Source organism: Acomys russatus, chromosome 11 (genome assembly GCF_903995435.1).
Source record: "Acomys russatus chromosome 11, mAcoRus1.1, whole genome shotgun sequence".
NCBI lineage: Eukaryota > Metazoa > Chordata > Mammalia > Rodentia > Muridae > Acomys > Acomys russatus.
In genome coordinates, this window is record NC_067147.1 from 5,651,970 (window position 1) to 5,668,932 (window position 16,963).

At 48.1% G+C, this 16,963-nt stretch overlaps 1 protein-coding gene across 1 annotated transcript in view; it reads left to right on the forward strand.

Moving 5' to 3' along the window:
- Positions 1–11,001: 11,001 nt before the first annotated feature.
- Positions 11,002–16,963, forward strand: part of Aff3 (ALF transcription elongation factor 3) — a 474,038-nt gene continuing 468,076 nt past the window's right edge. The window contains exon 1 of the mRNA XM_051152759.1: positions 11,002–11,087. Within this exon, the coding sequence (XP_051008716.1) occupies positions 11,035–11,087 (53 nt within the window). The 5' untranslated portion in view covers positions 11,002–11,034. The remainder of the gene's footprint in view (positions 11,088–16,963) is intronic.

Genomic DNA, 16,963 nt, shown 5'->3' on the forward strand with positions numbered 1-16,963 from the left:
GAATCTATAGATAGATTATCAGAGAATAGGTAAATTTAATCAAACACTTTGGATACCTTTGCAGCAAATCACTAAACATTGCAGATGTAAATGCAAGGGAACCAAAGTAAGTAGAGACATGTCCTGCTCAGACAGTGGAAGCTCAGCTCTCATAATAACTATCTATGCACTCAAAGCAATTCAACTAAGAGGCAGACGGACCCTTTTTGTGTGCGTGTCTGTAACATGAGACGCTGCTTCTAAAACACTCTTCTAAACATAAGCGTATGAATGCAACATTGTCCAAGTGATAAAAAGGTAGGCACCAATGGCTCTGTAAGCCATTAGAGTTTATTATAATGTGACAGTAACCAAAAGCATATAGACAAACAAGCCAGTGAAAATGGGGCAGTCACAAAGGCCTTAGATAAGGACCAGAGACTAAAATTAAAAAACACCCGACCACTTCTGCATGATGATTTTTCCCAAGACTGGGACTCCTCAAACCAGCTCAATATCTTGATTAAGTCAATATCTTGGAATGAGGCAGGCCATTGGAAACTTGTCCTTCAGGCAATTCTAATCTACAGAAAGACTTGAAAACCACCTTTCTCAATGCATACAAACACAAACACACACACATGCACACACACACACACACACACACACACACACACACACACACTACTTTACACCCTACATATGGCTACCTAAATCTTTATGAGTAATGCTGTATTTTATTTATTTATTATTATGTGTTTGGTGGTTCTGGGGATTGAACTCTGAGCCTCACAGATGCTACTCGCGTATGCCTGATTCCAGTTTGTTGCTTTCACTCATCCATCGGCAAGATGGAAAACGTGACAGCATTATATTACAAGACTCTGAAGTCCCACGTTACTACGTCTGTCTTCCCCAATCCATTCCTTCTTTATAGTGTCACCTCATCCCTCCTCAACCCAGCCTGCCCAAGCCATATCTTTCATGCTGTGTAGCCATTTCCCCCTTTTCTCAGTTTCCCTCATTTGCGCTGTTATCATTATCTTGTTTAACAAACAAAAGTGGATTTTTGAGGACTGTCATGGAAAAGAGAGGCGAAACAGAGAGTACTTAAAATCAGGCAAACCTCCCTCATTATGTTGTACTCTTTATGTCTTGTGCTTTCCAAAGCGTCTATTGACAAGATAATCAGAAATAAAATAACTTCTCGCTGTGGAATGAACCCAGGGCTGGAGGGTTGCCATGGTGCTGAGCTCCAAGAATGCTCTCAGGAGGTCCTTATGCTATGGGGCTTTGAGGAGTCAACAACCACCCGCCCTGTCAATGAAAAGACACAAGAGCAGGAAGATGTCAGTGGGGCTGCAGAGGACGGAGCAGCTCAGGTGGCACGTGACCTGAGCTGCGGCCCGGGGCGCAGGAGGGTCCTGTCTAAGTTTAGAGCTTGCTGCCAGCATTTTGACACTCTTCATAATTTATAAGCAAGGCTCTCCTACATTTTTCTTTTGCTGTAGGCTGTGTTAATGAGATGGCCAGCCTTGAGCCTAAGGAAGAGGGTGGCTGAGTTTCTTGGATTTTTACAATGTAAAACAAAACAGTGAAAACAACGGCCGCTTTTCGAATGCTCATGAAACACTTTCTCTGGTTTCTCAAAAAGCCATTTCCTCTTTCAGCTCTCTGCTATCTCCGAGGCTGTGGCGGCTGCGAAGAGTTCCTTTGCAGTGCTGCGGACTCTCTAATGTTTGTTTCCCCGTTCTCAACATTTCTGTAACGCCGGAAGAGAGTTTCTACCACCTGGCTCCAATGCCTGTCTTGCCTTGGTGCCATTTCTTCTCCTTCCTCTCTGTGACGTGGCACTTGATCTATCATCAGCCACCCCCTGCCCACACCCGTGGGCAATGTTCTGATCACACAGTGCCTTCCCTGTTTGGGGATACATAGCATGCCTCTTCCTGGCCTCTGGTGTCTGTCATGTGCTTTTTTCCTTCTGCCTGGAACACTCTTCTATTGTGAGTATGCTCTGCTCACGTTGGCTTTTATCCCATTAGATCAACACAGATGTTAACTTTTATATTAAAAGTCCCCAAAAGAGGTCTCCAGAGGTCACCCGCCCATGCTTTCTCCTGTGGCACCTTAGACACGCCTCTGCCGAGCACACAGATACCCGTTGCAGTAGGGCCATGGATCTGGCTTGTTCATCTCTTTCATTAATCCTCCCAAACCAGTCAGTTCTTGATTTGGACTCCAAACTAGCTATTCGCTGTACATAGACACCCCCACTCCCACCCAGTATAAGGGCTTCTTCACCACAGTCTGGATGCATTACGACACAACTGTATCCAGCTTCCAGATCAAGCCTATCCGGCTGGGTAAACCTTTGCTCAGTTTAAGGATGAGTAAGCAAACGAGACGTATGGACACAGCCCTTCCGACTGAGGCTTGCTGCTGTTTTGTTTTTAACTTGGCATGTTTCCTTCTCTCGTTTCTAAACCCACTGGTTACCACATACTAGGCTTTCCACGCTTGTTTGGGAAATCAATATCTGAAATGACTCGTGTGGCCATTGAGCATTCCCTTGGGATCTGACCCCACGCCCTGTGCTTGGGAAAACATCCCTGTGAGCCCGGTCCTGACTAGAGGCTGCATTCCTCCAGGGTGAGAGCTTGCGGGGGGGGGGGGGTGCGGGGGGGCGATCTCACCTGAGGCTTTCCCAGGTCGAAGGGGATGGCAGTCCCCACCCCCACCCCTGATGCCACCACCATCCTAGCATTATCTAGAGAAAGACAGAAAGCAATGCTGAATTCATAGCATTGTGACTGTGTCAACTAGAGAGAATTACATGAACTATCTACCAGAGGAGAGGTGGCGCTCTGACAGAACACTGGGGACTGTCCCTGGAAACCCTGCTTCTGAGGATGCTGTGCCTGTCGGACTCCTCTGTTCCCTCGTGGCCCCTTCCCACCATCCCCCTCTTACTTTCTTCATGCACCCTTCTCGACTGACATCACCATGGCGTCAGGTACCTCCCGTCTCAGGACTTTGCTGTCTCCCTATCTTGTGGTGAGCATTTTCCTCCTGAGGTCGGCACCAACTGCTATCTGAAGCTTTCTTCTTCCAAGAAAGCAAGAAGTTGGGGCTTCTCTCATTCCTACATCCAGCTCCATTTTGTTTTGTTTTGCTTTGTTTTTGTATGACACCCTGGGGCCTTCTATCTGCCAGCATCCTGAGTAGACTATGGGAGCCAACGGACCCAGCATGCAGAGGGTTGACAGAAGGGCTCCAGGGAGACTGGATGCTAAGAGGCGTGCTTACTGTAGTCTAGGGTCGTTCCAGGAAGACGCAGAGATCAACGGGCAGTCCATAAACATAAAGGAAAGTGTGGTCCTAGCCAGGTGGGAGCGCTTTAGCAATGGCATAAGGTGCCTTTTGAGAGAGGTAACTCCGCATCATTAGAAACCGCTGACCTTGGGGCTGAAGGCACTACGGCTATGAAAGAGATGCCAAGTGATGTAGGAGGCCAGCTACTAGCTACAGAGAGCTGCTATAGTTTCTCTTCACTTTTAAGCTTCTGCAATTTCATTATAGGGTTCTAACCCTGTAATGCAGTTTAAATTTCAAAATACTGTACTTAATTAGCTGTTTTTCTAAACTCCTTCTGAAGTAAATGAGCTTCATACAGTGGTAATTAGTTTATTGGTAGAAACAATGACAAAGTCTGAAGCATGCATATTTTTGTGAATGCGGCAAGAACACAAGAAAGCCTGGCTATTACTATTCCTTCACTGTTTTTCATAACTGAGATCCTTTAGTATTCCTGTGAGGACATAACAAAAACGTAACCTGGTTAATAAATAATATGGAAATAAAGGACAACTAATACTATGGAATATTCCACAAATACTGGAGCCAGATTAATCAGTCTTCGGACAAACGGGCATGAGTTTCTTATTAATTGACATTCTTACAGCTGGAACGAGCCCAGAAGGCACAGCTATATTTAAGGAAGCAATCCTAGTCGTTTGTACGTCACGATCTGGTCCTTTGGCACAGCTGCCCCTGCTGGGTCCCCTTGGTAGAACCTGACTATGTGTTGCAACGTGTGGGCTACACTCAAGGAGTCATCGCGGCGCCTCTAGTCAGTTAGCTGCGATAATCAAAGCCCGCTAAGAGTGATGCAGCCACGCAGGACCTCAGTGTGCTCTGAAAAGCGCGCGCGCGCGCGCGCGCGCGCACACACACACACACACACGCGGGTAGGCAGGTGGCCCAACGATGGGACAACTGTAAGGAGATAGAACACGGAAGGAACGGGCATCCTTCTAAGTTCTGATTGGCCGACCAGCATCAGCATCTGCTGCAGCTCTTACGGTCCTCGGCAGCTGCTGCTTCTCAGGCCTCAAACTGAATTCTGGGTGGGATGAAGGAAGTGGCCTAGGGGAAAGGGTAGCGTCCATTCCAGGTTAAAGAACATTCTCAGAAACTGTAGCTAGCATATAAGCTCGTGTCTCATTGGGCAGAATTGTGTCGCATTCCCGGCTCTTACAAAGAAAGGCTGGAAATATAGTGACTGGACTGTATATAACTATAAAAAGTCTCCAAAGCAGACTTCGGTTCTGATGTTCAGCAGGAGGGCAGTAGATAGGTGACTGGCAGTGTCTGCCATGCTTGTCTCTGGCGTGAAGACCTCCAGAATGGGTTCTAGGCTATGGGGGATGCCTCCATCTGAAGGACTTTATGAGGACCTTGTCCTGATGCCATTTTCTCTATTGCTATCCTCAGGACACAGCTTGAAACCCCTCCAGTTTCACTCTGGGAGGCGCCACTGTCCTCCTGAGGCGCTCAAGGACCATGACATTTCCACTAGCGCGTCTCCTATGCGCTGCTCGGTTGCGTTGTGACTTCTCTCTCATATTTACCTCCCCTAGATGGAAGCTAAGTCACTTCCTCCTGGACACGTTGTTCTTGCTGTCTGTTAACGCTCAACAGGCAGCACCTCAACCCTGCTTAGAACAAAACAACCTTGAGATTGGTTTCAGGCCAACAGGAGGCCTTACCTTTAAATAAGAAAAGGTTTACGGCTCTCCTGGCATATGTCAGGGAGTTCTGTCTGGCAGTCCTCAGGAAGAACAACCAGAACCAGAGCGTGCACATTTTAGAACTGTCAGAGAGAAAAACTGACAGAGACAAAGAACATCTGATGTATCCTCCTGCTGCAGACGAACACTCCAAAGCCCAGGAGGAGCGTGCGGGTCTCTCTGATGCTGTGTTATGGCAGATCTCAGAGACAGAGCTAGAGAAAAGGAAGGAGACTCGCAAAGCCGGGGGGGGGGGGGCTTCCTCTTTTTTTTCTCTGGATCTGCATTACACTCATTATTTAAGCACCTGTGAGCATGGGGATGCCCCGACACTATATAATTAAGGCAAAAGCTACAGGGTGGCATATGGTGTTGTGGCTACCAGATCTGATCCCCAATCTGCCATGCATTGGTTAGTGACACTTATCTGTTCCTTAGTGTACTCACTTGCAGAGGAAAACCATGGCAACATACCTTATGTGCTTTTGGGAGGATGAGATGGAGATGATATGCAGAACAGGGTCTGGAGACAGGGGAGGGAGATGCTTGCTCCCGCAGGGCCGGTTATCCACTCCTCCAGGCAGGTTCAGGGGCCTCGGATGTTGCAAAATTGGCCAGTGTGCATCTTTAAAACAGTGTGTCCAAGAGCCAGTGGGAGTCCTGGGGGGTTAGTTGTTGTTAAAATCTTATACCAAGGAATGATGGGGTTAGTCCACCAGCAAGTCAATGTGACATGCAATACGTGAGCTGAGATGAGAGGTCGTCTTCTGGGTCACGTCCATGAGAAGACAGCCTTTTCTGTTTGTATTTCCACCCAGAGTGGGAGTGACTGCTTTGGTTTTTCTTTTTACAAAAGATGAGCCGCGTCCTCCCAATCTTTGTAGCAGCTGTAGGAGAGACAATAACATTAAAGATGTATATGCAGAGAAATACCATGCAAATCAACTTCCGTTTTTTAAGAGACTCTTTAAATTTGGCAATACTTTAACTCTCTAAAAAGTGTTATGGCAGTTGACCACGTTTTGAAATTTTCTTTGTCTTGTTTGATACTTGAAAGGCATGAAACATTTCCCTCTACTTCCTCACCCTCTCCTGGGGTCATTTCCCCCTCTCTTTTCTTTGCCCTGCTTGCCCTCTGACCTTGCCTAGCTCTGCTATTTCCACAGACTTCTGAATCTAATTAATGTCTTAGTGGCTATATAAATGAATTATGTAGCCAGGAGGATGTTGGAAACTTTGAAGAAACTGCATTCCTTAGGGAAAACCTGGTTTTGTTAAAAAAAAAAAAAAAATAATAATGGAATGCACATTTCCAGGTGACAGGCTATGAGTAAAGTATAAAACCCCAGACACACACTCACACTCAATAAATTCCTGCTGCCCGACAACAGACAAAACCTTAGGAGCATCAAATCTGACATGTGGGCGATTCTCAGCCATCGAGGAAGGTGGTGAGGGGACAGATTATTCATATTTGTTGCCATCCCAAATGGGCTTCAGCCACCTGATTGGGGTACTGCTTCCCCTCCCCCTTCCTCTTTCCAGAGAGTCTCTGAAATGGCCCTGGCTGGCCTAGAATGTTCTGCAAAGCTCAGGATAGCAGGCAAGTAAGGAGGAGGGGCCTCAGTGAAGTTCTCAGCCAGAGGATACTGTCAGGGAGCCCAAGGCAGAGATGGTCCCTATGCCCCATGTTTCCATGGAAACATAGGAGGAGTGATGACAGCCAGCACAGCCACACCATCTGCTCAGGACCTGAAGAATGAGGGGGAAAAGAGAGAAAGGTACCTTGGATCCCAGGCTAGAGCCACTCTGAGCTACCTGTAAAGAGAGAAGGAAAGCCCTGAGGACACTGGAGCTCCTGGGTAGATTTGAAAATCCATGCTGTCCTGGGGTTCGACATATTAACATCTAATTTGCAAGCAAAAAGCCTAGAAGGGTTTATTGGCAAGCCCTAGATACAGTTTCAAAAACCCTGGAAGCCTCTGGAAGGTGAAGCTGACTGCATGAGGTATCTGCAGCCTCCCTGGAACAGGAAAGAATGGCGCTGCGAGAAATGGTGGCAGAGGAGAGGGAGGAGGGGCTGGGAGAGCTTGAGGAGGCTCCAATTATCTTCCAGGAGGGCCATCCACAGAGCTAGCTCTTTTCTAGAGGAATGGCAGATAGAGGGAGAGGAAGGGAGGGAGAGAAGGAAGGAGGGAGTGAGGGAGGCAGGGAGGGAGGGAGGAAGGGAGGGAGAGATTGGTTCCCCAAAGCCACCTCTGAATTCCAGCCATGTCTTGAGAATAAGTCATGAGGTTTCTCTTGGTTCTTAAGTAAAGGAAGCTTGGGAAGACGGCCTGGGTTTGCTTCTAGGTGTACACAGGAGGCTTCCTGTCCCAGGAGGGCAGAACAAGGGCAGGTCCTTGCCAAGTGCCTGAGGGCCAAGCAGGAGCCCTTCCTTCCTTGCTTTATTTTGTGGATTCAGCGCAAACCACCCAACCACCCAGCCAACCTACCAGGAGACAGGCAGTCTTCATTTATCTTCCTTCCCCCGCGGCCTGCTCCCTCAAGAGAAAAGGCCCTCAGGTCTTCAGGGTCTACGGAAGCTGCAGCAGCTTCGTCGTCCCGGGCCCCCACCCCCACCCCCCTTTCTCTTTATTTAAATTCAGGCAGTCTCTTGCTCTTTTACTAAAAACAAAAATAAACAAAACTCTAGCAAAAAAAAAAACAAAAACAAAACCAAAAAACTGCAACCCTCCCAAACAAAACAAAATTTCACCTAAATCAAAACCAAAAACCAAATCTAACAACCAAAGCTCAACAAACTCAAACCCCTTGATTTTTAGTTCTGACACATAATTCTAGGGAGTACTGGCCTCTCACCTTCTCTCTCCTTCCTGCCTTTCCCTCCCTCTGTTCCTCCTCGTTGTCCTCCCCCTCCTGCTCCCCCCCCCTCCTCTTTTCTTTACTTTTACTAGTCTCTGTGCTAGATTTGGTTCATACACCCAGTGGCTGTATACTGGGAACGGCTCCATAAAATATAAAATAATATGTTCTTCCAATAAAGAGACTCATTAACTCTTCTACATTTTACTAGTGAAAACTATTCATTTTCAATTTATTTCCATCACAGCTTAGGCAAAAACCAGTATCTATAACATTTTGGGTTTCTTCCAAAGCCCCCATTCTCCAAGTGGGCTCTATTCACAGAAACACCCACCAGAAATAAAATACTAATGCATCTGTCCTCGAGTTAAAGTTCCCAAACAGAAAATACATTATTTGTGAAAAATAAAAAATTAAAAAAAAATACCCACGGTGAAATTACTTTAGGCTAAGTACACTTAAATGTAAACATGGGACCCCAGAGTTGAAATTAAATATACATCTGTCCATTCCTTCATGGCTTTTTTTTTTTTTTTTTTTTTTTTTTTTTGAGAGATCTTTTATGAATAACCCTCCCTCCCCTGCTCTAAACCCCTTTTACTCTTTTTCCTTTTCTGGGACCTATTTATCTTCAGCCACTATGAAGAAGAGGCTTGAATCTGTGTCCCAAGACTCAAGCAGGCATGGGACCCGCAGTAAACACGGTTCTGTTTGTTCTTCAGCAGCCTCTTTTGTATAAACAGATGTGGTGGAAAGGGAAGGGAAGGGAGGCCAGATCCCCGTGAGGGACGGGAGGTCTCCTTTCTGGAGAAGACTCCCAGCTGCAGCCAGGAGCCCAAGGAACAGGACACATATCTTGTTCAGGCCTTGGAACTTGCAGTTCTTCCAGACAGGGCCTGTTTCTCTCTCTCTCTCTCTCTCTCTCTCTCTCTCTCTCTCTCTCTCTCTCTCTCTCTCTCTCTCTCTCCTCTCTCTCCTCCACCCCGAGCCTTTGTTCCTAGGAAGGCTGTCTCCATGTGATGTCTATAGCTCACTTTTGCCAGAGCAAACATTTCCAAGAGGGCTTATGCTAAGTAGGTATCTGTAAGGCAGATTCCGCCCCCCCCCCCAATACACTGTAGACAAAGATTTTGGACTCCAGCCCTTCACACCTGTACTTTCCCCTATATTCATATTCCCTTTGTCCTTTTGTAGCCAGCCTTCGACTAACGGGGTGGGGGGTGTTTAAAGAAGGGAAGTTGTTAGCTTGTAAAATAACAATTCCGTCTCTTCAACTGATTTGATGCAGACTCTGCCTTCATTTAGCTTGGTATTTTCACATGGGTTATGGGTGCTTAATAAAGGGAGAACTATTCCAAAGCTGGGGTAGGAAAGGATGGGACAGAGAGCTTTGCAGTCCTGTTTCTGAGAAGCCTTTTGGCGGGTCTACCTGCCACCAGAACTTTGTTAATTCTCTTTCAGAGGTGGGTGAAATGAAAAAAAAAGGGGGGCGGGAGGAGTGCTCCTAGGTTGATTTTTCTCAAAGGGGCTAAATTTTTGGCGGCCCCACACGGTGGCTCTTTCTGTCTAGAAAAGGAACAAAGGGCAACGCGCTGCAAAGGCCTCCCTTAGGGCATGCGGGGTTTGGTGCAAATGGTGAGGTTTGCTCGGTGCTGCTCTCTCCAGGAATTCTGGGGAATCCGAAACGAGGTTCCAGGAACTGTGGCCAAGAGCATGGGAAAGGGAGACCCCCCCCCGGGAAAGGGGGACCCCGCCGCCCCACATGGGCTCCTCATTTTTAGAGCAGAAGTGCAGAGATGGAACTGTAGACCCGCTCTACATCTACACCCTGCACTCTCAGAGCGCGCAATAATGAGCGAGGGGGGACCAGTCTTTCTAACCGAGGGAGTAATAATAGCAAGGGCTTGATTTTTTACAAGCCACAGTGGTACTTTATCATCCTTCCAGCTGACAATCTGCCACTCTCCAGACCGGAGAGGCGGCGGGAAGTTTGTAGTGGAAACCCAGAGGCCTTTCCAGTATGAAATAAATAGAAGAAAGGCTGGTTTCTCAGTCCGGCCAGCTGAGGGGTAAGGGGGGATACCCACTGCCCCCGGGCTCCAGGTCAAACTGCAGCTGGGAGCAGGTCTTCTTGGAAGAACCTTCCTTCCCGCTTCCTCTTTATTTCACTTAAGTTACTGGCTCCAGATATTTGAAACGATTTGTTTTCGGCTCTGCCTTGGGCTGCACAGTTAACTCTCACCGCGCCTGGGGCGGCCAGGGCTGCTTTTCCTTCCCAGCACCCACCCTAGGTCTGCAAACCTGCACAGCACCTCCGCAGCGCCCCGCCGGGTTCCGCTTAATTCGCGGGGGGCCAAGGAAGTACCAGCAAGGCACCCGGCGCGGGCGAGAGGCAGGGGGCTGCGGCAGGCCGGCCCCAGCTCAGCACTGCATCCCTCCGCACTCTGCGCGGCCGCCTCGCCGTTCGGTCCCCGCTCACGGGACGGCCCCTGGGACCCTCTGAGCTGCCGAGGGTCAGGAGAGATGGAAGGGCGCGGGTGAGGAGGGCGAGCCGGCTGCCGGAACCCCGGGAGCCGCACGGGGAGAAACAGGAGCGCAGGGGCGCGCGGGGCGGGCGCGGCGCGGGGCTCAGGACGCGCGCGCGCCTCGGCCTCGCCCGCGCACACGCGCCTCCCCGAGGAGAAAGAGGCGGGCGGGAGGGCGCAGAGCACCGCGCCGGCGGCTGCAGCGGGCCGGGCCGCCGCGAGGGAGGGCGGAGGGCGGAGGGGCGGAGGGGCGGGCGCAGGCCGGGAGGGGGCGGCGGCGCGTCGAGCTCGCGGCTCTCAGCGAGTGTGCCTGCGCGCGAGCCGGCGAGCGGGTGAGTGCGCCGGCCGCTGCCGCACGCCGGGCGGGCCCGGGAGTCGGGGGCCGCGGGGGTGCCGGGCGCTGCGAGAGCCGGGGAAGGGTGGCTGGCGAGCGGGCGGCGGCGGCTCGGGCGCGGCCGGGATGCACCTTAGCGGGCGCCTTTCGTTGCAGCGCGCGGGCGGCCCGAGCCTCGGCGGCGGCGGCGGCGGCGGACACAGCAGCGGCGGCGGCGGCGGCGGCGGCGGCGGCGGCGGTGGTGCTGACACCTCCCACCATGGACAGCTTCGACTTAGCCCTGCTCCAGGAATGGGACCTCGAGTCGCTGTGGTGAGTCCCGGTGCTGGCCGCTCGGGGAGCCGCGGCGGTCCCATGCGCCCTCACCTGGGCCGGGACGCCCGGTGCCCGGCCGCCGTGGGGGTGGGGTGGGCCGGGGGCACCCGCCTAGCCGGCTCCTTCCAGCCTTGGCGGGCTGGATGCTCGGCCGCCTTCCCGTCAATTTGTGGGCCTCCAGTTCTGTCCCCTCCCCTCGGTGCTGCCTGTGCTAGCTCAAGGGGCCGGTGGTCTGGTTGCCAGAGGAGGAGTGCAGTGGTGGAGGGGAAAAGAAGCGATTTTTAGAACGTGTCACCGATGCTTGAGAACCCACCCCTCATTCCGCAGCCCCTCTCGGCTCCTTTCCTTCGGGTTGTGCTCCCTTCCAGCTCTCGGAGAGCCTCGAGCTCACCCATGTTACCCCCTAGAGTTGGTACCGCTACGAAGTGCCTCGAGAGGATGCTCTCTAGCCTTGCTCCCTGCCGGCTCCGAGTCTTGGCGCCTGCATCCTTCCTCTGTCTGCCCTACCCCACTCCCACTCGAGATGGAAAAGTGAACACTCGGGCCAGGAGGCCAGTATGCTTCCGTGCCCGGATTCCAGAGGCCTCAGCCCGGGGAGGCTCCGTTTCCCAGAGGTTCACGGTTCCTTGGCACCCTCTCTTCACACCTCCCCGTGGTGGCCGAACTCCTCTCCACCCCTGGTTCCCACTCCCTTTTTGTCAAGCTCAAAGCTGGCAGCCTGGAATGCACTTGGGGGTTCCTGTTCTTGAGATGAGAAGCCTCACATTAGGTAAATTTCAGGTAGAAGCAATTTAATTCCAGTTGCGGTTGTCTGGAAAATCCCATTGGCTGCTTCGGCATCCCTCACATTACCCCCCACCCCCACCCCCTTAAATGTTTCCAACTAGCCCTATTCAGGTGGTAAAATTACTGCTTGTATATTCCTGGAGGAACTTGTGTTATGTTTAATATTTACGGGGTTGAACATCTGCTGGAACAAGCATATTAACTGCTCTCTGTTCTGCTTCTGGTAATCGCTGATTGTAGAGCTGAGCGTTTTCCTTCTTAATTCAGTAAAGAGTTCACATGTGTCTAAAGCTGCAAGTGGCGTGCACATGAATACGCGATGCACAGTTTTAACGCTAAACTGCTTTATGATTTATGGCTCATACATTGATGGTATGTGGACATGTGGGTCTTTGCAGTGATTTAGGCGTGCAGTGACTTTTATTTTCCTAAAGACAGGTGTACCAAGGTAAACGAGACACAAAGCTTTCGAATCACCGAGCAGTTTTCTTATAAAAGATCCGACGGTGACTACAGCCTGCTCTGCACAGTGCTAGCGCCTATAAAGCACACAAGGATGGACTCTAATGCAATAAAACTTGTATATATTACACTGGCAACTTCAAAGAGCCAGTGTAGAGAGAATATGAAACATGTTATTACTCTATAAAAGTTGCTAATTACTGTGTTGCTGCTCGTGGGGTTGTCAGCCTTTCATTTACAGATACCTATTATTTTACAGGTTTACCTTTTGAAATGTTGGCTCCTGGCACGAAGTCAATAGCTTTCCAGATAACAACTGCATTTTAAAAATTACTTTTGCTGTTTAAAATCTAGGCAGGCTTGTAGTCAAAGGGAAAACAGTGTTTTGACACAATTTTACGTGGCTCATCCGCTTTCCTGTTCAAACTGAGCTCCTGTACCGGCCTTAGAAGTTGTGTTCTGAGGTTATCTGTGGTAACTAACGTGTAGACCTTTTCGCGCTAGGGCTCAAGCTGTGTCCTCAATTCCCAGTGGATTGTTTTGAATAATGTCAAGGGATGTCTGCAGCTCTATCCTGAGACTTATATCAGCCACATTGCTATTTATTTATTATTTATCATTTACTTATTGAGTCCTGGCTGTCCTGGAACTCATTTTGGAGACCGGGCTGGCCTCAGAACATGTAGGACCTTCCTACCTCTGCTTCGCTGGCGCTAGCAGTAAAGCCATGCGCCACTACAGCTGGAAAGCATTTTTAAAAAAGCCGTTGTACACTCAATCAGATTTGTAAGCAACATATAATTTTTTTTTTTTTTTTTTTTTTTTTTTGCTTAAGAAAGCATGTAGAATTTCTTGATTACAATGTAGAAAACAGTTCGGCTTAGGGGAATGTTTCTTATTTTGTGGATATAGAATTTATGTTTACAAAAGGTTATCTTTAGGCAGAGTTAAAGATAAGCCAAGCTGCTTGAGTTTGCATTTCAAATATGTCAGACAACTTCTTGGTCACGGATCAAGTTTTGCATGGCACTTCTAACTCAATTTTAGGATTTATAAGAGATTTTTATGTTTACAGTTTTAAGTTCATGCGTGATCACAAATAACTAGTATTCCGGCCCCCTTCTCTTGCTCTTGTTTGTTCTTGAGAAGATTGTGGTGTGCAACCAGGAGAGCCTCAAAGTCAGGGCAACGCCCCTGCCTCTGCCTCCTGAGTCCAGGGCTCCAGGCAGAGGGCCACTCATGCTCAGCTTATGAGACTACTTCCTGTGTGTCTGATATTTTCATTATTTTCTTGTTTGAACCTGATAACATCTCAGAAGTGGTAAGTGATAGTACTCTCATTTTATAGATGAGAAAATAGGAGTTTTAAACTGTTAGGTAACTGTACTGAAAATGACAGCAGACATTTCAAACTAATATTTACCAAGCAATTATGCCTTATCTGTGTCATGTACATTATACGTTTTAGCTCATTTATTCCTCATTTATTGCTGTTGGTCTGATTTTTACAGATCGGGAAATGGAGGATGGGGTGGTAGCTCACCTGAGTTCCCTGGGCTCAGAGTTGATTAAAAATTAGCCCTCTTCTGGTCTGCAGGTGTACATGCAGACAGAGCACTGTATACATAATAATAATAATAATAATAATAATAATAATAATAATAATAATAATAATAATAATAAGCTTCCAGGTTTGCTTTTCTGAACCCACGTCTGTGCATTTTGCAGAGCACTGCAGATGTCTTCCAGTTGATGAAGAGTAGCTTTGAAAAGAATTACAGATCAAGACCCTGACACCTGAAAGTTAAGGTTATGTCAAAATAGTAAAAGGTCAGAGCCTTAAATGGTATTGATCCAAAAAAAAAAAAAAAAAAAAAAAAAAAAAGTCTGACAACAAAATACCATGAGTTAGGAAATGGAGCCTGTTAATTAACTTATGAAAGGGGATATAAATTTTAAATAAAGACCACCATGCACTTCTTTTCTTTCATCATAGAAAAAGCACTTGCCTTTGAAGAGAGGAGTTGCAGATAAACAGCAGAAGACTCTTATTTGGTATCCAGACAACTTTTTCTGTTTGGTAAATTAAAAAAAAAAAAATTACATTTTATTAGTTTTAACTGTGGCTTTGAACCCGAGCGCGTGCTTCTTCTACAGGCTGCAAAATGCGTTCTCAAAATGACCATAAACAGAATGTGAAACAAGAATATAACCATTGTAATCAAATGATAGGAGCCCCTGGGTCTGTCCCCTTCTGTACCTTCACCCCTACTCAGCAGCATCATCCACACCTGTTTTTCAAGGTGGGTCTCTTTGAGCATGGATGACCAGGTGCCACAGAGATGAAGGTCCCTAATAAACATGGTCAGTGTACTTGCCTCTCCTTCTCTGAAGGTCGGAGATGCAGTGAAGGGGGCTCATTCTGTGTGTGGCTCTGTAGAGCTGAGTCAATACCTAAGCAGAGGTAGGTTTCCCCAGGAGCAGGCTCCCTCCGCCTCCGTCCAGCTCCCTCCGGCTGGTTCTCTAATGGCTCAGCTGCTAGAGCCATCAGCTGCCTCAGAGTCTTTGAAGTGATGGGCATCCTTCTTGACAGACTCAGGTTTTGTTTATTCGCTTCATCTCTAATGTATAAGACCTGTGGTGGATGCTTGGGGGGGGGGCGGGGCAGGCAGAGTTGGTTACAACACAGGCTGTGTACACGCGGTCTAGTTTGAAGTTGGACAAGAATGTAAGTGCAAAGGAAGTTCACTGTGCTAGAGCCAAAAAAGAGACCATACTTGGAATGGGGCAAAGAGGCAAAACTGAGGGTTTCTTGTTTTTAAGAATTTTTTAATTTTTACTTTTTATTTATTTATTTATTTACTTTTTAAGGCTTCCGTGGGAGAGGTGGCCTTTAAACTAAGCTTTGGGAGATGAACGGGCTTTTTGGTGGAGGAGAGATGATTTAGTGGTGTCTTGAACAAAGGCTGTGTGTGTGTGTGTGTGTGTGTGTGTGTGTGTGTGTGTGTGTGTAGATGCATTTTATTGATCATGGTGAAATTGCCTATACTGTACATTTTAAACACACAGCCTGGTCATCATAAGATAGTTTTGGCAAATGAGAAAAGTTTTCCAAACCTACTTATATTTACTCTTCTGTAATTATGAGCACATTTCCATTACTAGGGAGAAAGCTGATCAAGATGAAATAATAGGTATTAAGACTTTGCTTATTACTGCTTTGTCCCTTACCACCCCCACCCCCTGGGAAAAAAATAAACCCAAAACCAACTTCACATAAACCAGAGCCCTTACACTTCTGCTCAGGCAGGCATCACAAGTCCAAACCTTTTGGAATTGTAATACTCAGAGCTAGAGAGATGGCTCAGCAATTGAGAGTGTTTATTGCTGTTCTAGTGGACCTGAGTTCAGTTCCCAGCACCCACTCGAGGCAGCTTATAACTACGTGTAAGTCCAGTTCTAAAGCGTCCAGTGCTCCCTTTTGATCTCTGTGGGCATTTGTAGCATAAATCCACATAAATAAAAAAAATAAAGATTCAAAGAGGAAAAGAAATTGTAACACACGAGCCGTTTTATGTCCATTAATGTGGTCAACTCAATAAATGCTCACGTAGTGGGTGCTGCTGTTAGGACAGGTATTACAGGCTTAGATGCTCTGGACCAAGATGCACAGTTGATACATACATTTAATGTTGCAACCCTGTATTCCGGTGACCGTGAGTACACATAACTGAAATAGGAGTGTCAGGAGATACCAATTGTTCCTATATGTGATATATTCTGATATCTTCTAGTCTATTTCTCCTTTTTAAAAAACTTCCTATTCATGGGTTGAAGTCTGCAATTTGAGACCCTTCTATAAGGGCTGCAAAGGAGAGAACCCGTTAGGAGTTTGGCGAATAGCTGGGAACATACATATCTGAAATACAGAGCAGACATTCCCCACTGGAGGAGGCACGGGTGCATCCTGTGGAGAGGGTGAAATAGTCGTGGCTTCCTGGCACTGAAATGTATCCTGAGGACGTGGAATTTCAGAAGGAGGGGAAAAAAAGAAAAGGAAGAGCATGACGTGGAAGGAGTAGTGCAACAGACGCGAAGGGAACAAACGGAGGTGCTTGTTGGAAGATAGATTTATTACTAGGGCAGTCCGAGGATGCACTGTGCTCCTGTCAGGCTGCTGGGGGAGGCACAGCAGCATAACCCGACGAACGATGCTTCCAGAGGGCCACGTGATGCTCTTGATTCTTTTCAAATCAGTCGCTGTGAGACATGCCCAGGTCAGGCTCCCACCAGGCCTTTTAGGGTACTTGAGCATTTCATGCCAGGGGGTTCCAGAAACTTCTCGTTTTAGCACTCAGGTGCCTGGACCTTTACTTCTGGCATCGTGACTTGTGAGGTGTCCCTCCATGGCCTTTTGCTTTTGGGCCAAAATAGCCCAGGAGGCATGGTTGGAGAGCCGCGCTCACACATCCGCAACCTTGGTAAGCTATCTTCACTCTCATTGGCTGAAAATGATGATGCCGTTTACTGAGGAGGCTTTCATTGGTTGAAAGTGTTTATGCGTACCTGCTGAGCGCAAGGAAAGGGCCTCAACGGACTCCAGCATGAGTGTGCTTTTTGAGCTT